This window comes from Leptodactylus fuscus, chromosome 5 (genome assembly GCF_031893055.1).
Source record: "Leptodactylus fuscus isolate aLepFus1 chromosome 5, aLepFus1.hap2, whole genome shotgun sequence".
In the NCBI taxonomy this organism is placed as follows: Eukaryota; Metazoa; Chordata; class Amphibia; order Anura; family Leptodactylidae; genus Leptodactylus; species Leptodactylus fuscus.
The window spans coordinates 105,751,594-105,773,376 of NC_134269.1; the positions used below are offsets into that span (position 1 = coordinate 105,751,594).

The 21,783-nt window shown below is 41.2% G+C and overlaps 1 protein-coding gene across 2 annotated transcripts; it reads left to right on the forward strand.

The window, feature by feature from the left end:
* The first annotated feature begins 2,612 nt into the window (after positions 1-2,612).
* RBM17 (RNA binding motif protein 17) lies at positions 2,613-20,494 on the forward strand. Of its 2 annotated transcripts, none has more exons than XM_075273930.1 (12): positions 2,613-2,694; positions 4,514-4,654; positions 6,146-6,259; positions 8,796-8,962; positions 11,344-11,441; positions 12,427-12,483; positions 12,976-13,114; positions 13,466-13,617; positions 16,909-16,985; positions 17,070-17,168; positions 18,438-18,510; positions 19,307-20,494. In XM_075273930.1, exons 2-12 carry the CDS (start codon positions 4,532-4,534, stop codon positions 19,402-19,404), a joined length of 1,197 nt encoding a protein of 398 aa, XP_075130031.1. In that variant the 5' UTR covers positions 2,613-2,694; positions 4,514-4,531; the 3' UTR covers positions 19,405-20,494. The 2 variants fall into 2 exon arrangements, with proteins under 2 accessions (XP_075130031.1, XP_075130032.1); XM_075273931.1 differs by lacking the exon at positions 2,613-2,694 and adding an exon at positions 2,755-2,873.
* The last annotated feature ends 1,289 nt before the right edge of the window (positions 20,495-21,783 follow it).

Sequence of the window (21,783 nt, forward strand, 5' to 3'; positions counted from 1 at the left end):
GTGGGGGGGTCCACTGTAAAGCATATAATACTTTGTGGGGGTCAACTGTGGAGCATATTATACTGTGTGGGGGCCCACTGTGGAGCATATTACACTGTGTGGGGGCCACTGTTGGGTTTTTGTTATAAGAAAAAAAATGTTAATTTATGAGTTGTTACCTCCGTATTAAGTTAAATTATATTGCGTAATTGTGTTGGCAGTTTGGGCACTCGGTCTCCTAAAGGTTCATCATCACTGTCCTAATGGAAGTTGTTATATTCTTCTCTTCTGCTAAATCCAGGCCTGGGTTTTTACAAAAATCACTATGGCCTTAGTTTAAAAATATATTTTTTTTCATCCCTCCAAAAAAAATGTGTTAATGTAATTTAATCAATAAGTTGTAGGCATCCCAAAATACACATCCTCAGACAGCTACAGTGATGTAAATGTAAAGTCGTTCTGCCAATAAAATTAATGAACCTTGAGGCCAATTCTGGCAGCACCCTTAAAAGGGTTGTCCAGAAATTACAGGTTTTCGCAAGGAGGCCGGGGAATGTGAAAAAGAAAACTCAAAAACATATTCATCTGTCCCAATGCGATCTGATCCAGTGGCACCCCAGGGCTTATGCTGGCTAAAGTCTTCTCTGGAATTGGTCCCGGGGCGCTGCTGGGCTGGATCGCATTGGGGCACACCGGAGTACCGAGGACAGGTACAGTACAGACCAAAAGTTTGGACACACCTTCTCATTCAAAGTGTTTTCTGTATTTTCATGACTATGAAAATTGTAGATTCACACTGAAGGCATCAAAACTATGAATTAACACATGTGGAATTATATACTTAACAAAAAAATTTGAAAAAAACTGAAAATATGTCTTATATTCTAGGTTCTTCAAAGTAGCCACCTTTTGCATTGATTTCTGCTTTGCACACTCTTGATGAGCTTCAAGAGGTAGTCACATGAAATGGTCTTCCAACAGTCTTGATTGGGTTCAGCTCTGGTGACTGTGGAGGCCAGGTCATCTGGCATAGCGCCCCATCACTCTCCTTCTTGGTCAAATAGCCCTTACACAGCCTGGAGGTGTGTTTGGGATCATTGTCCTGTTGAAAAATAAATGATGGTCCAACTAAACGCAAACCAGATGGAATAGCATGCCGCTGCAAGATGTGTGGTTGCCATGTTGGTTCAGTATTCCTTCAATTTTGAATAAATCCCCAACAGTGTCACCAGCAAAGCGCCCCCACACCATCACACCTCCTCCTCCATGCTTCACGGTGGGAACCAGGCATGTAGAGTCCATCCATTCACCTTTACTGCGTCGCACAAAGACGGTGCGCATGCCCACAGGCCAAGAGAAAATGGCCGCGTACTATACTGTGCAAGAAGCCATTTTCTCGTGGCCTGTGGGCATGCGCAGTCTGCTCTGCCCAAGGCCTAGAAGTTACAAGCCACCGTCGGAAGAAGAGGCTGAAGAAGACTGTCCTGATGAAGATAGAGGCGGTGCTGGAGAGAGTTCTCTCGCAGCATTGGAGATGCCCCCAGTGCTGTTTGAGCGCTGAGGACCACCCCCAGTGCTGCAAGAGAGCTAATTTGCATACCGACAAGAAATGGGATTGTAGGCGAACAGAGGCACGGAGATGATAATGAAAGGTAGGAGACGAATAGCCTTTCTTAAGGCTATTCCGACGTGGTAACTAGAAAAAATAGTGTGTGAATGATAGGATCCCTTTAAGTTTATAATTCCACATGTGTTAATTCATGGTTTTGATACCTTCAGTGTGAATCTACAATTTTCATAGTCATGAAGATACAGAAAACTCTTTGAATGAGAAGGTGTGTCCACACTTTTGGTCTGTACTGTACATTTTTTTTTTTTTTTTTTTTTACCTTCCCCTGCCTCCATGCCAAAACCTCTAATTGCTGGACAACCGCTTTAAGGTGTTAAAAATCCATACTTGCTTACATACTATGCCTCCTTCTCACAAGACAATGTCTGTCTTGGAGCATGCCATACCCCTTTTTTTTACCGCAAGTACAGAATGTGCCAGCCATGTTCCTTTTTGTGACATGACAGGCAAATACTATGCTCATGTCACATACAGAAAAATAAGAGAGCTGCCAGAGCCTGGAAGAATCGCCAGGCCTTCTGAGAAGTCTCCCCTCATCTAGGAAGTCTCCAAAATGTTCTGGGAGAGCTGGCAAGTATGTGGGGTAAAGGGTAGTCAGTGATATATATGGCTGCCAGATTTACTAGACTTTCCAGTGTGCACATAGAACAGAACAGTCTAGGAATGGTGACTGGTGGTTTTCTGTCTCACATCTACACATTATTGTTTTACCCTTTGTAACCCATATGTGAAACTAGCACTAAGCCTAGACCTGGGGCCTGCACAGAACAATAGTGCACCCAGTCTATCCTAGAATCCTAATACCTAAGGTAAACTATCAGTTCTGTATACTAGAACACGATGCAGCGCCACGCTCACATAACTACCCCTCTATATGAGCAACATTAGTAATGTCTGCCGGATACTCCCTGCCTTCACCCAAGGCTATAGACACACCCAGTGTACGTAAAGCATATCTACGCTGCGTTCCAAGCCTCGCTTATAGCTATCGTAGTCGGAATGGTGTCGCAAGTGATATACGTACAGAAGTCCCGCCCCCTCTTACCCAGCACCGACTGTATATGGCGGATTCGTGCAGTTAGTGGGTGAGTGTTAAAGGGGCAATGCTTTGCTTTATGAGTTTGTGTCTGTGACGAGAGGTTTGCCGTTCAGCCCATATTGCTCTGTGTTGAATCGTGTGTAGCCAAGACCCCGGAATTCTTACTAAGGACTGGACTCACGCTCCCCTGTTATAAAGTGAAGCTCCCCTGTGTATCCGCTGCCGGTGAGATATAAAGAATCCTGTCAGTATACACGTGTCTGCCCTGACTAGAAGCTGACGTATCTGGCAGCCTGGGTTCTGTTAGTGGGCTGTATACACCTTGTAGTGGTCTGCTGACTGGTCTGCCTTGGTTATCTCTGGAAACCTCACATTGTGACCTTAGGAAGCAGCTCTGGTAACAGCTATAAAGGGTTGCCTAGGACTCTAACCTAAAGGGCACCTGAGTTTTCATGAATAGTTGAAATACATGCAGGGTCTTGGTAGACAATTCTGAGTGTATAAGCCTTCATACATGGTCTCTGGTAAGTTTTTCTGCTGTAAATAATCACATTATGGCTGAAGCACATTTTGCATTTCTGTCTTGGGATATGTTCATTGTAGTGTCCTGCATATCCTCCACTGATTTCAGTTTAAAGATGGTGGACACCCAATGATCCCCATTATAGTCAATGGTGTCTGCCGGGCTCTGTATGTAACCACTGTTTTAGCAGTCCACCTCTTTGTTGTTCTAACATGGTGTTGGGAGCTGCCACACTGCATACAAACCAAATAGAGAGATACTAAGGAAAGTCCTGCTGGGCCAAAATGTCTAGTGTAGGGGTACTCAGCTATTCTTATTAAAGATCCATTGATCAGGTCCAACCATCAAATAAATAAATGAACATTTCCAGTATTTTTTTGGACAAAAAGATGTCTGACCATCAGACGCACAAGAAAAATTAGGAAAAAATATCTTCTAATGTATATTGTACAGTGTACGAGGGCCACTAATGAACCGTGTACACGTTGTTGTGGTTTGCTGACAGATCTGCCTTGGTTTCCTCTGGAAACCTCACATTGTGACCTTACGAAGCAGTGCTGCTAACAGCAGTAAAGGGTTGCCTGAGGACTCTTATTTAAAGGGCACCTGCATTTTCTAGAACAGTTGAAATATGTTCATGGTCTTGTATCGTATATCGTACATGTATCATATATGTTCAGAGTGCTGTATCGTATACTGGGGCAATAAGGAGCATTTATTCCCACCTGCTGTCACCAAGCTCTGATCCCTTACACTAAGTGACAGCAGAGATTGGCAGCCGTCCCTGCTGCCTGCGCAAAAATCCTCACGTGTGAAGATATCAGGGATGAGTATTTATCCCTGCTGCCCCTAGTACAAGGGATCAGTGCTTTGCGACAGCGGGCAGGGGATTGTTTCTCCCGGATGTTGTCATAATGAAAGAGCTGGGAAGCAGAGGTTTGTAACTAGCGCACTTTTTTCCCCATCATATCTGATAAATCTGGTGGGGCTGAAGTGTATTCCTCCTGTACGCCCTCTACAAACCACCTTTTCCTGGAAAGTGACTAATGTTATGTAGATTTTAAAAAGTTGCGATTTTGTTGCATATATCCAAGTAGTGTGACTTTTCATGATAGATAGATAGATAAATAAAATATATTTATTTTGTTGTGGAATTTCTATATTGAAGTGTTTGCCCCTAATGTTAATGGACTAAGTAACTCTACTTACATTATAGTAACCCGATAAATTATATTTCTGTAGATGTATTTTAGAAATCAGGTTAATAAAAGGGAATAATATGTACCTTTAATGATTCTTAGATTAATTTTTTTCATTTACTTTTTTTTTTTTTCCTTTGAAGGGTTGCAGGTGAAAGAAAATGTCTTTATACGATGATTTAGGCGTGGAGACGAGTGATTCGAAAACTGAAGGATGGTCGAAAAACTTCAAGCTTTTGCAGTCACAGCTGCAGGTTAAAAAGGCAGCCCTAACACAAGCAAAGGTAATTTGCAGGGCTCATTGGTTGGACAATTATCTGATTTCCAGTTACAGAAAACTTATAGCATGCTGTAGTGCTCAAGAACTCTTACATTGGAGTTCTCCTTTAAAGGGATTCTATCATTAGAATTCCTTTTTTTAATACTAACATTTAGTAATAGTGGCTATACATTACAGCCAGCCCAGTCAACCATACGCTGCCATTATACTTGTACATGCCATGTATTATTGCACGCATGATAGACTCGCTCTTATTTGCCTCTGATGAACCGGCTTGTCCGGTGAAACAGACAGTCAGGCTGAGCTGTCAATTGTCACAGACGTGCAGACGGTTTATTGTGTGTGGAGTGGTGTATGCTGAGGGAGGTTTGCCTTTATCCTTCTATCAGTCTGTATATGTTCCTTATACTGGCATTGTCTAGTTTGTGCGTTAATCTATGTTGTGGAAGTTGGTCTCCCTTCCGGAAAATTTTACTACAAATGGCTTTATTTTTAGGGAGTCTATGCTAGCTAGACAATATAGACCCTTTTCATAGGCTATTGTTTAGGTAGGCATGGACACACACTGATACAGTGTAACACCACTCCATTTTAATAGCCCCCTTCACTTGGTGGTAGTTATTGGTGCTACTACTTTAGTCTTTTAACTGATCTTAATAAAGTTCTAGTTTTAGTGCATATCACTTTTTGGGTTTTTAACATATAGGAATAGCCTTAAGAAAGGCTATTCTTCTCCTACCTTTAGAAGTCTTCTTCGCATCGCTGTTTGTTAGATATTCCCTATTTTCTTTGATATGTAAATTATATTTCTCGCAGCACTTGGGCATTCCCCTGCTCTCAAAAAAAGAAAATTAAAATCTTGAAAAATCTCCAGTGCCGCCTCATCATCTACTGGAACGCCTTTCCGCCGCATCCTCTTCTGCCACAGTACACTTGTGTAAGCGGACACAAGAAAATGGCCGCAGACATGCGCAGTCAGCTCTGCCGCTTGGCAGAGCTGACTGCACAAGCCTAGGATTTAGAAGACCAGTGCCGGAAGAGGACGCGGTGGAGAGGCATTCCAGAAGAAGATGAGGTGGCGCTGGAGATTTTTCAAGCAGCACTGGGGATGCCCCCAGTGCTACGAGAAAAATCATTTGCATACCGAAGAAAACCGGGAATATCTAACAAACGGCGGCGTGGAGAAGACTGTTAAAAGGTAGGTGAAAAATAGCCTTTCTTAACCCTTAAGTATTTATCATGGTTTCTATCCTAATGATATGTCTTTGGTAGTGGTCTATGATAGACACCATGATGGTACTTAAGGGTTAAGGCTATTTCTTTGTGTTTAGTATTAAAAAATGGGATTCTAATGATAGAATCCCTTTAAGTACCTTCTCCTGGAGCAAATAAATTCACACAGACTAATGCAAAGAAGTTGTAAGCATTGGCTCTATTTATATGTTTTACTATTTTAGTAGTGATTTGATGCTGATCTAAAAATGTTTTCTTACAGACCCAGAGGACGAAACAGACTACAGTACTTGCTCCTGTTATTGATCTCAAGCGAGGCAGTACAGATGATCGACAAATTATTGATACCCCACCTCATGTGGCTGCTGGAATGAAGGTAATAGTGTCCTACGTAAGAAGAATGTACCAAAAGGATGGGCTTTTTTCTTATTAGTCAAAAGCTGAATGTGCCTTTTGTCTAATGGGAGATCAAAGAATACAGCGGACTCTCAGCCCTCCTCACAATGGTTGACAGTCTGCTGTGTATATATTAATATATACACTCACCGGCCACTTTATTAGGTACACCTGTCCAACTGCTCATTAACACTTAATTTCTAATCAGCCAATCACATGGCGGCAACTCAGTGCATTTAGGCATGTAGACATGGTCAAGACAATCTCCTGCAGTTCAAACCGAGCATCAGTATGGGGAAGAAAGGTGATTTGAGTGCCTTTGAACGTGGCATGGTTGTTCGTGCCAGAAGGGCTGGTCTGAGTATTTCAGAAACTGCTGATCTACTGGGATTTTCACGCACAACCATCTCTAGGGTTTACAGAGAATGGTCCGAAAAAGAAAAAACATCCAGTGAGTGGCAGTTCTGTGGGCGGAAATGCGTTGTTGATGCCAGAGGTCAGAGGAGAATGGCCAGACTGGTTCGAGCTAATAGAAAGGCAACAGTGACTCAAATAGCCACCCGTTACAACCAAGGTAGCCAGAAGAGCATCTCTGAATGCACAGTACGTCGAACTTTGAGGCAGATGGGCTACAGCAGCAGAAGACCACACCGGGTGCCACTCCTTTCAGCTAAGAACAGGAAACTGAGGCTACAATTTGCACAAGCTCATCGAAATTGGACAATTGAAGATTGGAAAAAACGTTGCCTGGTCTGATGAGTCTCGATTTCTGCTGCGACATTCGGATGGTAGGGTCAGAATTTGGCGTCAACAACATGAAAGCATGGATCCATCCTGCCTTGTATCAACGGTTCAGGCTGGTGGTGGTGGTGTCATGGTGTGGGGAATATTTTCTTGGCACTCTTTGGGCCCCTTGGTACCAATTGAGCATCGTTGCAACGCCAAAGCCTACCTGAGTATTGTTGCTGACCATGTCCATCCCTTTATGACCACAATGTACCCAACATCTGATGGCTACTTTCAGCAGGATAATGCGCCATGTCATAAAGCTGGAATCATCTCAGACTGGTTTCTTTAACATGACAATGAGTTCACTGTACTCCAATGGCCTCCACAGTCACCAGATCTCAATCCAATAGAGCATCTTTGGGATGTGGTGGAACGGGAGATTCGCATCATGGATGTGAAGCCGACAAATCTGCGGCAACTGTGTGATGCCATCATGTCAATATGGACCAAAATCTCTGAGGAATGCTTCCAGCACCTTGTTGAATCTATGCCACGAAGAATTGAGGCAGTTCTGAAGGCAAAAGGGGGTCCAACCCGTTACTAGCATGGTGTACCTAATAAAGTGGCCGGTGAGTGTACATTAATGTAATCACCAGTGAGAGGCAAGCAGTGCGGTCCACTCCTCAAAACAGGTGACTCATCAATATAAATCTACTGTATTTCTGCATCACTCCTATGCGGTGTGTTTTGACTAACATGATAAAAAAAACTGTCTCTGTAATAGGCATTCATTACATAAGGAACCATTTACAGATGACTGATCCATGTACTGTATGAATACAGTTTTTAGAATACAGTTTGAAATTATCAGTGATCTTGTATGTCTTCGATTTATTTAATTATGGGTTCCACAGTTAAAGAGGACCTTTCACCACCTGGGGCAAATGTGGTTTTATACACCGCTAGAAAGCCGACATTCAGCGAACTGTCGGCCTTCACGTTCTGTGCTCCCGCTGAAGAGCTATTGGTGCCGGTACTGTAGCTCTTCACCATCAAAAGGACTTTTCTGACAGTCAGTCAGAAACACCCTTCTTCACAGCAGTGTCTATTGCGCTGTACTGTGAGAGCGGTGAAGAGCCGGGAAAATGGTGCCTTGGTCAGCTTTAATCGAGGCGCCGGAAGGGTTAATGCCCCCGATCGGTGTGGGCACCGACTTAGGGGCATTAGCGCTGGGTGTCTACTGTATACAACCGTTAAACACCCGGCATCCGCCATACTAATACGGCAGATGTCGGGAAGCGGTTAAAAAAGAAGTTACAGGTCTGTGAGAGCAAAAATCTTGCTTGTTTGTAGGTGACCAAATACTTATTTACCACCAGAATTTGCAAATAAATTCTTTCTAAATCAGACAATGTGATTTTCTGGATTTGTTTTCTCATTTTGTCTCTCATAGTTGAGGTCTACCTATGATGTCACTTACAGACCTCTCTCTCATCTTTTTAAGAGGGAGAATTTGCACAATTGGTTTCTGACTAAATACTCCCCCCCCCCCCCCCCCAATGTAAATAACACTGATACAATTCAAATAAAGCTACAAAAAGAGGTTCACAGGAGACCCGTGAGTATTTAGCTCTGCAGTGGATGTATTTGCAGATAATTTTTGGTAGCTGGATAACCCCTTTTAATCTTTCTAAAACCAGTGAATCTTTATTGTTTGTTACGCTTCAAAAAATGTTTCCAAATTTATATTTTTCATTTTATGGGCGGTTTGTATCTTGCTGCTACAGGACCCCGTCCCTAGTGGATTTTCTACTGGAGATGTTTTAGTTCCATTAGCTGATGAGTATGATCCAATGTACCCTAATGAATTTGAAAAAGTGGTTAAGCGTCAGCGAGAGGAAAGGCAGCGTCAACGTGAGCTGGAAAGGCAGAAAGAAATTGAAGAACGAGAAAAGTAAGTGAAAAAGTAATCATGCATTTTAAAAAAAACTATTGTATTTTCTACCTCATATTCACAGAAAGTAGTTTTGAAGACTGATTATAATAGTAAAACTTAACTTTTAATTAATTACCCTAAAAGATGTGCAAAATATTGCCAATGAGACGATTATGGTTAGATGTACTACACATCAGATTCCAGAGGCTTAATAGAGCTAGGGTGAGGTTGTAATGTAAATTCCTCAAAATCTTACCCTCCCTATTCCAACAACTTTCCAGTTACAGTGGCCTTTTGGGTGTCACAAATATAACTATGCAGTCTACTAGCCAACAAAGCAGCCTGTGAAGACTGTGACTACTAACCTAGAGCCATGTCAACGGGCATAGGGGCTATTGCCGTCACTGCTGCCTCCAAAATGGTCACTGCAGACTGACTAAACTTTAACCAAACTACCCTATGTGTTTCAGTTATAGATCATCAGGGGTACTAATACATTTAGCATATATATATACTTTTTTTTAATAACCAAACGGAATTTGCCACATATTTGATGTTGGTATCCACTTCCAAATTAGTGGCAGATACCTAGATGTGAACCTACCTAGCCTTATAGGGGTAAACTTTAGTGACAGGTTTCCTTTTTAAACAATGTTTTTGACCCCTTTAAGGCTGCTGAGGAGTCTGCATACAAGATGACACATGCACAGACCTGGTCTTCATGATATGCTTGTGATCATTATTCCCCAGCCATGAACATGATTACATTTAATATTCATTTTAGATCTTCGGGAGTTCTAGTTATTGAAGCTCTTGGATTATACTCAGACTGGTTATTAGTATAACAGCATTTAATCTTCTCAGCGATGAAACAGATTTAACACTACTAATCTCTTCCGTTCTCATGTCATGGACATCAGAATATACTGGGAGGTCATTTGTTTTCCACTTTAATGTACATATGTTCTCATTCATCTGTGCTATGGTAATTTTTAAAGAGGGTCTTTCTCCACCTCCTACTGTTCAAGATCTTAGCATTATAGTCTATGGGGTCCATGTGCTTTGACAGCACAGCGCTTGCAATTGCGATTTGTATTCCGTCCAGAGGGTCTCCATGCGGACTCTCCCCGGGCGGAATACATACGCTAATGTGAACCAACTCTAACTCAGAACGACGGTTTCAGGCAGGCGTAGGTAAGGAGTGTGTTTCTGAACTCTGGCACTGGATGCCTCTGACTGGAGCTCTGAATCGCACCCACTGACATTACAGAATGTAAATCATGCCTCAAACCTATCTGCACTTGTTGCTCGGGAATGATGGGGCTAGAGAAATTTCAGCTGCTTTGGAATCATTGGAGTATTATTATTATTATTATTATCATTATTGTTTTTTTTTTATATAGCACCATTAATTCCATGGTGCTTTACATTTGGGGGTTACATACAATACACAGAATATACAGGTAGATATAATACTAACAATGACCGACTGGCACAGTGGGGTAGAGGGCCCTGCCCGCGAGGGCTTACAATCTATGAGTAGGGAATATTAACAGATACTAAGAACTTGAGTTGGTGATGGTGGAGAAATGTTTTCTTTAAGTAAAAGTTACATTTATGCAAATACTGGTATGTACTTTGTTGGGATCTCTCATTCTATTCTTCAGGGCTCCCTATTCATTGTCCATCAGCTGTCTCTTAATATAATTTCCTAAACCTGATATCTTCTAAGTGTGTTGCACTACCAGAAGTTACTAGTGGATTCCCTGCAGTTTTGAGATTACATGCATCCCTGATCTATCTCATTTACACTTATAACTTCCTGTTTTTTTGTTTTTTTTTGGGTGTGTTTTTTCCCTTACTCTGTAATTGAGTTATCAGGAAGGACTGGAAAGTTTGTCCAAGAAAAGACTAAGTACATCTGCCAGGCCTATATTCTAGTCTAGCTGCTTTGGTAGTGCATGTCGCCTATGCCTGTCACTGCCCGGTTTTCTTTACAATTTGTATGAAAACATTTTATAACTTTCTCTCAATATCTCTCTCCTCATCTTTCTGCTGCCCTCCCTGCTTTGTCAACATTTTAAAGTAACAATTCACAAGCAGTGTGCCCTCAAAACAAATCTCTGGCTCAGTTGACTTCTGTTGCCATATATACAACCTAATACACTTCATAACTGTGTCTGTATATTTGCTTGTTTGGTAACTGGCCCTTGCAGCATCAGATGTCTCCTTTTGTACAGGCAATGGCTGATGTTCTCAGATTATAAATTCTTTTGAGCATGGCCCTACTCCTATTATTTGTATTTTCTTGCTGTAAGATAAGTTTATGCCCCCCTTCCCTTTTTTTTTTTTTTTTTTTTCATTTTTGTTACAAAAATGTGTTACATTTTGCTTTTCAGACGTAGGAAGGACCGCCATGAAGCCAGTGGGTTTTCTCGTAGACCTGATCCTGAATCTGATGAAGAGGAAGACTATGAAAGAGAGCGGCGTAAGAGAAGTCAGTAACTTTAAGATATCAATATATTCTAATAAATGTAATTTTGATGTAAATTTTCGTAGTGAAAAAAGCAGCCCATTCACTTCTATGGGGAGCGCTCGTATGCTGGCTCCCATTGAAATGAATGGGAACTGCTTTATACGCCGCTGATTCTGAACGTGTTTTACGTTCAGAATAAGCTGGCGTATACTCAGTGTGAACTCACCCTTATAGAGAGGCTGCTTAAATAGAGTATAACTGGAGGAAAATCTGTCACTGACGTCACCAGACCCCCTCCCTTCTTTTTTTCAGAGTAAGGGACATTAAAGTCATGTATTCCAGGGCGTTTAAAGCGTGATGTGCTTTGACTGACAGAACTGCCCGTGCACCATGACTAGTTTAGGTAGATTAACATTGGAACATTACAAAGCTTTTAACTAGACTTTTAAACCCCATATAGATTTGTCGGAGGCATTGGAGGGGAAGTTCATTAATGGCGCTGCATGTACTGGGAATAGTTTGGGGAGGAAAAAAGACTGGACAGTTAGTTTTTTTGTTTTGTTTTTTTCCTCCTTAAGCTTTACAGTTGGCACACTGAAATATTGACGTACAATATTTTATCTGTCACTGCCCCTATACACTTGTATAGGATATCCCATCTAGTAATGTAACATTCCAGGGATTCTACATTTTTTAATACAATTGGGTCCTTGTTTTGATGTGTGGATACACTGTCTTGTTCCATTGTGCTGCAGTACGTTTAGCTGCTGACGGCAGATCTAAACGTAGCTTACATTTACAGTGAAACACACAAACTTGTTAGATCTGCTTATTGTTACAAATGTTTAAGGGGATTGTTGTCTGGGCTTTAAGTCTCTCAATTTTTCTCTTATTCTAATATATCATCTTTTGTCATGTATTGTGTTTCTAAAAAGTATATTTTGTTGTTTTATCTGGATAATAAGTTTTCTCGAGTCATCCTTTGTTTGTATTTTTATCTTGACAGCAATGGGAGGAGCAGCTATTGCACCACCTACATCACTTGTTGAGAAGGATCGGGAATGTAAGTATTGCTGCGACTTTGCAGTTGTGGCTACATTTTCCCACTAGATGGAGTCATTACTTCCACTTTGCTTTTCTTTTGTGTTCTGTTTTCACAAATAGATTTTCTGTGTTTGTACATTTTGCGAGCCATTTGTGTTAGTTTATTTGATATTACCGTGTGTGTTTACATATAATATAATTTTAGAATATGTACATCTTGAAGATCTAAAGTCACACATCAGTCTACACAAAGGGAAAGAGCTGGATGCTAGGCCACAAATCTAAATAACCATAAGGATTTTTGCATCTCCAGTATCAAAGTTGTAATGCAACCTCCTAAAATATAAAATCCCTAAAATAAAAGCTAGTCATTGATTATCATTTGTAATATCTACAGTCATCCAGCCATAAAATATAGAAAGCATACAAAGACCACATATAAGAAGTAACACGTATAATAGTCAGCAGCAAAATTTACAGCTGTACTTTTATTTCCTTGTTCTCTCTTCAGCAATTGTGCCGTCTTATGATGATGAGCCTAGGCCCCGTCCACCTATACCTAAAGCAGCAATTCCACCTCCTATATATGATGAGCCAGAAAGACCCCGGTCACCATCTGGGCCCAGTAATTCATTTATTGCAAACATGGGGTAAGAGTCTTCTTCTGAGCTTAACAATGTTTTGTATTCTGATTCTACTCCTTTTACTTGGTATGCTGTTGTAACACCTAAAATCTAGTCTGTATAGCCAGTGATTGCAGATATGCAAGGATGTATACAGTAAGTAGCTTTTTGGATAATTGATTTGTTCCAGTATAAATAATTTAACATATGATAAGTAATATATTATTTAGTCCGCTAAGTCATACAAGTAGTAAGTACAAAGTGCCCACACTTTGCAGAGGTACTTGCACATGGGTATTACAACAGAATCGATTTATTGTCCTTGCATAAATCCCAGCTTCACATTCTATGCTCATCTTCCTTTTTCTTAACTTATAGTGGAACTGTGGCTCATAAAATCATGCAGAAATATGGCTTTCGGGAAGGACAGGGTCTGGGAAAACATGAGCAAGGGCTTAGTACTGCCTTATCTGTTGAAAAAACCAGCAAGAGAGGAGGCAAAATCATTGTTGGAGATCTGGCTGACAAAGGTTTGTTTTGTTTTTTAATCCTAGATTGTTAAACTTCTTCTTGCAAATGACCTATAATGTAAGATTTGCTAGATAAGTAGTCTACCAAGAAACCCAATATTATACCAACCATAGTGCTTTATAGTGGATGTTATGCTAATCGCCATCATAATGCATATTTCCAAAAAGAGCTTTTTCAAGGAAATGGTAAGTGAGGCTCAAGGGCAGTGCGGGTTCGCCATAGCCTCCAAAGACTTTGTATTCTGGTTTGAGAAGCTGAAGGCTCTTGCTTAGCCCCATTGCACTCAATCCTTATTTGCATATTTCTTAAAATGGTTCACCTGTTGGACTGTGTGATGGTGCATTGCATAATGTGTACAATTTACAATGGCTGCGGTAATTCAGTTTATTGGTGAGGGACTCTTTAAATATTCTTACATGGGTTTATAAAGGTGAGTACAGATGACTCATTGGATTAGTTTCTTTTCATTAGACTTTTTTTGGGGTGCAGTCCTCTTTATATGCACAAGCAAATGGTTCACTGATTTACCGGGTATGTTAACATGGAAGATTTTGGTCAGGCACAAAAAAAAAATGTATTGGGAGTTTGAAGCAGATTCTGGAAGATTATTTCCAAAATCTGCTTCAGAATCTGCCTGCCATTCATTTCATGTACAAAAACAGCTAGCAGAAAAACACTGGAGTGAATAGGAGGCACATTTCAGGGATTATTTTGAGGCAGAATCTACTAGGGATATATCTGTTTACAGTGAAATTTAACCAGGTTTGGGTTTAACATCAAACACACAATATGGCCTGAAATTTATCTCAGATAAAGCATATTTTAAAGGGCACCTCAAGATATATATATATTTAATTTACGAAAACTTGTTTATAAGGAATGTTTTATGCTTCACTTTTTAAGCAGTTATTTTCTCCATATTAATCTGTGAATAATGAAAAAGGAATAGAAAAGACAAATAATTGCTGCTGTTACACTCTCTTGCTTTGTTTTCATGCTGAAAGGATGTAGATAAGAGTCTAGTAGTGCACAGAATGAGGCAATAAATCTATTACACAGGCAGGAGTCCTACTTGACCCCTTCCTTCTACATCAGGCATGTCAAACATGCGGCCCTTTACAGGCATATCTGCGGCCCGCACATAAGTCTCAAACTTTGTCTCTAAACTTTTGTGCAGGCCGCAGATGTACAAAACTCACAATCAGCACTTGGAAAGTGAGCGGTGGATTGGGGTGGCCCTGCTGGACTCAGCGCTGCTCCAGTGGCTGCCCCTCACCCTTCGCAGAGAGCAGGTATCCCTGCCTGCTCCGCCCCCTCCTCCCCACACACCGGGTGACGTGGCGACGTAATCAGGCCCGCACCCGACGTGCTTGCGTCCTACGCGGTCTCACAAGACCGCTGCGCAGGCTGAAGAGCAGAAGCAGGTAAGCTTCTGCAGAAGAAATTGTAATTTTTTTTTTATTTTTTTTTTTTCAAGTATTTAACCCCTATCCTACGGATAGGGGATAAATACTACATTTATGATGATGGGGGGTTGGAATGCTGGGGAAGTGTTGGGGTGCTGGGGGAGGGGGGCTTTTTGATGTCTGTCTGGCCCTTCCTTGGGCTTGAGGACTGTAGTGCTCCTATTAACCCCCAAGTGCAAGAATTGCAAGTGGGTGGGAAAAAAACAGTCCTCAGGCCCAAGGAAGGGCCAGACATCCAGAAGCCCCCCTTCCCCAGCACCCCCCCCCCCAGCACTCCAACCCTTCCCCAGCACTCCAACGCAATAATGGTGTCTGCCAGCTTTAACTGAGGTGCCATTTTACCAGCTATCGCAAGCACCCGGAGCAAGATTCAGGGCCTGCGTGCATTTTTATAGCAGCCGGGAGCCTTGTGAGGCTCCAGCCTGTCATTCTATACTTTCTATTGTAGGCTACTCTATGTAGCCTGCAATAGAAATGCCGTATTTTTGCGATGCATGGTATTAGTGATCAGTCTCCTAGGCCCTAGCCATTAGCTGCTGTGTGCGGCCCTCGCAACAACCTCTTGTTACTCATGTGGCCCTCAGGGTACCCTGAGTTTGACATGCCTGTTCTATATAAAGCTCTATGTGTGAGGCTAAATATGGAGACCGAGTATAATCTTTACAAGCAGACTGAAGATTTATTGCTGTAGGTAACCAATATCCTTAATAAGATATATTAAAAAGTTTCTTCTGTTTACCTGCACTGTTAATTTATAAAAAGCTGTTTATAACTGAAGGTATGTTTTAAAGAGGACCTTTCATCAGATCAGGCACATGCAGTTTTATATACTGCTGGAAAGCTGACAGTGCACTGAATTCAGCGCACTGTCGGCTTTCCCGATCTGTGCCCGGTGTAAAGCGCTATCGGTCCCGGTACCGTAGCACTTTAGTGTCAGAAGGGCGTTTCTGACAGTTAGCCAGGGACGCCCTTCTGCCCAGCAGCGCCTATCGCGCTGTACTGTGTGAGCGGGGAGGAATGCCCCCTCCCTCTGCTTACACAGCTCGTCCATAGACGAGTATTATCAGGAGAGGGAGGGGGCGTTCCTCCCCGGTCTCAGAGCACAGCGCGATAGGCGCTGCTTGGCAGAAGGGCGTCCCTGGCTAAGTGTCAGAAACGCCCTTCTGACTGTAAAGCGCTACGGTCCCGGGACCGATAGCGCTTTACACCGGGCACAGATCGGGAAAGCCGACAGTGCGCTGAATTCAGTGCACTGTCAGCTTTCCAGCAGTATATAAAACTGCCTGTGCCCGATCTGATGAAAGGTCCTCTTTAAGGCAGCACAGGCAAAAAAAACAAAAACTTTTATGATAAAAGGCATAGTCTGTGGGAGTTTGTCTCCTAATTGGAGCATGTGCTACATCCCATCGTACAGGTCACAGTATTATGCAGATTGTTCCAATACAAAGACCACATAGCATGTACCACATGCATGTGTCTTATTATATCCTGAATGCATGTTCCACATAGGGTTACATATCAGTCTTTGATGAAAGTTCTTTCATTTGGCAGCTGAAAATAGGAATGAACACTATTTTGAACCCTGATCAGTTTGTCACTGCTGAGACTTTGACACATTACAATGTATTCTTCATATTTGGTGAGTTCAGATGTGCTGCAATATAGGACAGTGGCACCATACGCATTTAATGGAGAAATGACTCCAGATTTCACACTTTCAGTATATCGGAATAATGTTTGCAGTGATTCATCAGCACAATCTGCAGCAGAATGAGATTTGTTGTGGTGTGATAACCTAGCCTTTTGCATCACTTTTTTTTCCAGTTGAATCATCTAAAAAGGCTGATCCAAACCCTCTGACAGAAATACTAAAGTGTCCTACAAAAGTGGTGCTATTACGGGTAAGACTTGCCCTTTAAAGATATCGCCAAATTTGACATCCCAATGTAGTTAGTCTGAAAAAAATGTTATACTAATTTTTGCAGAATATGGTGGGTGCAGGGGAAGTAGATGAAGACCTGGAGGGTGAAACAAAAGAAGAATGTGAAAAATATGGAAAAGTTGGAAAATGTGTTATTTTTGAGGTAAGTAAATTTTATTTATTTTATTGAAATCAGATTCTGACAAATGTATACAGCTGTTAATAAACCATCATTCTTGTGTAAATGTCTTTAATATATTCAAAATCCCAACTGGCTATCTTCCAAAAGCTATATATAGTTTTGAAACTGGTCTGAAGCCTACAGCTGTTTCCCCCTTTAGGCCTATGACCACACTTGTTGTCTCAATGTCATCACATTGTTTGATGCATAGGATGATTTAGACTTAATGTACACATCCTACCTAAAATGTGTTGGTCCTTGGTGTACATTGAAGCAGAATATAGATTTTGGTTTCTCAGAATGTCCCTTACAATGTGAAGTGTCACGTTTTTATTAAGACACTGAAGTTGATCAGCTGAAAGCTTCAGTGCCATAATGTCAAGAGATATCTGCACGGAAGACTTAGTTAGTGTTGATAGTGGAATTGTTCCGCCAATCACACCATCACAGCTATCCAAAAAAATATTTGGCCAGCTTTATAGTAAAAGTGAAGGACAAATGGTTCCAGGCAATTCACAATTTCTTTTTGAGATTGGAATTTCACAATCATGAAGCCTCATAATTGAATGTATACAAAATGATTCCCTTTAAAGTGGACAGTTCTCCACCTTCAGCAGTTACAACATTCTTCCATATAGTTGCCATTACACTGATATTCTAATTACACTCTTTACAGTCAATTGGGTGGGCTCAGACAGGAGCAGGAAAAGGAGGTGTGATTCTGAGATCATAATTCCGCCCCTTGCCTTCTCCTGTCTTGCACAGCCCACCTGACCGTACAGAGCCTACATATCATATCAGGCACCTATACGATCAGTACTGATTGCTCAGGAATGGTGGGGGCTAGAGAAAAAATTAACAGGCCCAGTGTAAGTGGGGCAGTGCCGATTAAAGAATGCGAAGTTAGTGAAGGCTCTTTAAGGGGGTTTACGAAGTTATTTAAAAATTGTCTCAACCCTTGTGTGGTGTCCTATTGGCCAGTGATTTGTGAGCAGCAGTGAGGTGAGTATGTCATTGCTGCAGCCAAGTGAACAAAGCCCAGTGGGGGAGGACCAAAGTGGCTCTACTGGAGCATGAAGAATTAAATGGCTAATTGTTCCTTTTGAAAATTAGCCAAGTGCTTGGAATTGTGATAAAGAAGTCTGAAACCCCTTTGTACATAAAATGGTCTCCTGAAAGTTCAAAAAGAGTTTATTGGAAGTGAATTTATATGTTAGTAGTGATTACAATGTTTTTTAAAATTTTTATTAGATCCCTGGTGCTCCAGATGATGAGGCAGTGAGGATATTTTTGGAATTTGAGCGGGTGGAATCGGCAATTAAAGGTAAATTGCAGTGTGTCTGGAAACCTTGACAAGTTTGTAAAGAATTTCTGCGGGAAGGATTGTGGCTCAAGGGTAATGGAAATCTTTAGCCATTGCAAAGCCACTAATGGTTGGCATATAATAGGTGCATAAAGTCCGCAGTTCCTTTTTTTTTTCCTTTTGCGGACTTACTTTGCTGATGCTGAAGATGCACTGAAGACACTCAGTCTGCAAACACTGAACACTAATTACTAATTTGCTGACCGCAAAATACACACGGTAGTCTGCAACCTGCGACTCGGGTCACATCTGTGCTTGTACTCTGTGTGGGGATTCTGTTCCCCTCTCCGCATGAAAAATGGAAACAACATGGACCCCATTATAGTCTAGGGGTCTGCGGGTTTCCTAAGGAAACCGGTTGTTTTTTTTTGTTTTGTTTTTTTCTTTTTTAATGTGGATTAGGTTTTCATTTGGGATGGGGGTCCCCAAGCAAACCCCACCTGAGTGGAAACCTAAGCGCAGATGTGAACCTATTTAAAAAAAAACAAAAAAAAACACAATGGAAAAGTTCAGTGTACAATGTTTCTTTGTAACCTATTTTCCACTGGGGTTTTTTATATAGCTCTATGGGAAAAAAACAGCATTCCATAGGTGAAATCTTTCAAAAATGCCCAATTTTGAGTGTTTTTTTTTGTTGTGGCGAGTTTCACTAGTATGAGAAAAATACAGGGCTGTGGCGTCCTGCTTGGAGCTGTACTGTGGTGTACAGTTTGTTTTTGGGATTCTTGATTTTTATTTTTTTCCTCTCTTGTTACAGCTGTGGTGGACCTTAATGGAAGGTACTTTGGTGGTCGAATAGTGAAGGCATGCTTCTACAACCTGGACAAGTTCAGAACGCTGGACCTTGGAGACTAGTAATAACTGTAGTCCTATACTTTGAGGGGTGTAGTCTCTTCAGAGTGCTGTGGACCATGAGTGTCATCTGTTCTTTATGGTAATATTATGTAAATTGATCACGTTTATTGTGATGGTTTTTTTTCTTGTTTTTATAGTATAAAGAACCTTTTAAAACCATACCAATCTTGTGTCCTATGTTTTTTCTGTTATTTAAGCTTGACTTTGTCAAGAGTTTATAAGATCTTTCTTCAACTGTTAAAATGGTTTGCTTTGATGCAATTTCCATCCTTCACTTCTGTCCAGCCAAAAGAACTGAAGATATTGATTAGTATAAGCTTCAATTTTTTGGCTTCTATGTGTATTTATAATGAAAGTAACTGTTTTACGGGCTTATTTCTTCCTTCCAATATATCAGAGGCCACTGGAAAAAATGGATTAAAGGGTTTGTCCAGGCAAATATGGTCAAACATTTTAAGGTTGAAATAAGCTAGTTGCAGTGGGGAAAAAAAAAAAAAAAAAAGCGTACTCCCCTGTTTCCATTGTTCCGGTATCCTCCTGCTGCTCCCAGTTTATCTGCTCCCATGGCGTCTTCGGTCATTGTGCTGAAGCCGCTGATTGGCCTCAGCGATCACATGACCGCTGAGCCAATCAGCGAAGGTCCTGAATGTCTCCTGTGACATCACGGGTCCTCTTCCTGAGGCCGCTGATTGGCCTCAGCATTCATGTGACTGCTGAGGCCAATCAGCGGCTTCAGCACAACGGTGGAAGAGACCTGGGAAAGCAAATGAATCGTGAGGTGTGTGATGACAACGGAGCAACTGAGACAGGTGACTAATGTAATTTTTTTTAAAAAAAATTTCACTGCCCCCAGCAGATTTAAACTTTAAAAGTTTAGCCTGGGCAACCCCTTTAAAGATGTCAACTATACGTGTAAGCCCTTACAATTATCTCTTGTAGTGAACTAGGAAACTAAATCTGCATACTCCCAGTTCACTTGTGCCAAGTGTTTAACATTCAAAATAGTGTTTAACTAAATTTCTTTACTTGTGTATAAAATGTTTTTGTTCTATATTTTACATTTTCTAAATAAAGTTCTCCCTATGCTGAACCATTTGCCTTATTCATCACTAAAATGTAAGGGGTGCTTGCTATTATTTATTCTGCTTACTCTGTCCATGGTCTTGTGATGACTTAATACCAGGCAGATAACCGATTTCTGTGCTATGGCCATAATGGGTTATGCACCTGTGTGTCATGATATGACCATGGACTAGAAGTAACAGAATGAATGACAGCAAGCAGAGATCTAGAAAACTGTGAGGAATTGATACAGAAAGTATATTAGAAAATTGTATAATTATTCAATATACAATATTCAATAATTGTTCTCTCAATATTTGAAACTAGACAACCCTTAACAGCGAAGGACGTACTATTATGTCCTGGGGGCCTGGTACTTGGCAAAAATGGACATAATAGTATGCCCTTTGATGGCAACCTGCTCACTATCTGAGTGGGCGGCATCGGGAGCGGGTTTTAGCTGTTACTGACAGCTAACACCAACTGCATTAGCTGTGATCCGATTGGGGTTTTTAACAAGGACTTCCGACATGTAATTGAGCCCCATCAGCACCCCCTGCGGCAACGTCTGGGGAGGCTGTTATCTATTTTCTGCAGGGGTCTCCTGGGTCTGGCAAGTGACCTTGGTCTGCTTGGAGCTGCCAATACCTGGTGGTTTCTGCTCCAATGTGTACACACACGTATTGCAGTATATATTACAGTGTATAGTACTGAATCAGCGATCAGAGGATCAAAAAAAAGTGTTTGGGGGGGGAATTAATAAATGAATGAAGTCCAAAAATGCCCTTTTCCTATATAAAATGACTTGTATAAAAATAAAATGAATAGAGATGAACGAACACTATTCGAAACAGCCGTGTCGATTAGCACGCTCCCACAGAAATGAATGGACGTAGCCGGCACGCGGGGGGTTAAGCGGCCGGCTACATCCATTCATTTCTATGGGAGCGTGCGATTCGAAACAACTGTTTCAAATAGTGTTCGCTCATCTCAAGATAAATAAAAATAATACATATTTGGTATCGCCACGTCTGTAACAATCTGTACAATAAAAATGAACTATTTAACCTACACGGTAAACGAAACAAAAATGTCGAAAGTAATCATTTTTCTCCATCTCCCCTTACAAAGTAAGCTATAAAAAGTGATAAAAAATTTATCTGTACCCTAAAACAGTACCAATAAAAAATACCAGTTGTCCTGCAAAAAATAAGCCCTCCATCAACTTTGTCAACTGAAAAATAAAAATGTTATGAATCTCAGAAGATGGTGATGCATAAAAGATTGATTTAAGCTCAATGTCTGTGGATTCCACTT

Coding starts and splice junctions, on each gene's coding strand:
- RBM17 (XM_075273930.1), top strand. CDS start 4,532: ATGTCTTTATACGATGATTTAGGCGTGGAGACGAGTGATTCGAAAACT. Junction 13,115..13,465: donor TCATTTATTGCAAACATGGG/GTAAGAGTCTTC, acceptor CTTAACTTATAG/TGGAACTGTGGCTCATAAAA. Junction 16,986..17,069: donor CAAAAGTGGTGCTATTACGG/GTAAGACTTGCC, acceptor TAATTTTTGCAG/AATATGGTGGGTGCAGGGGA.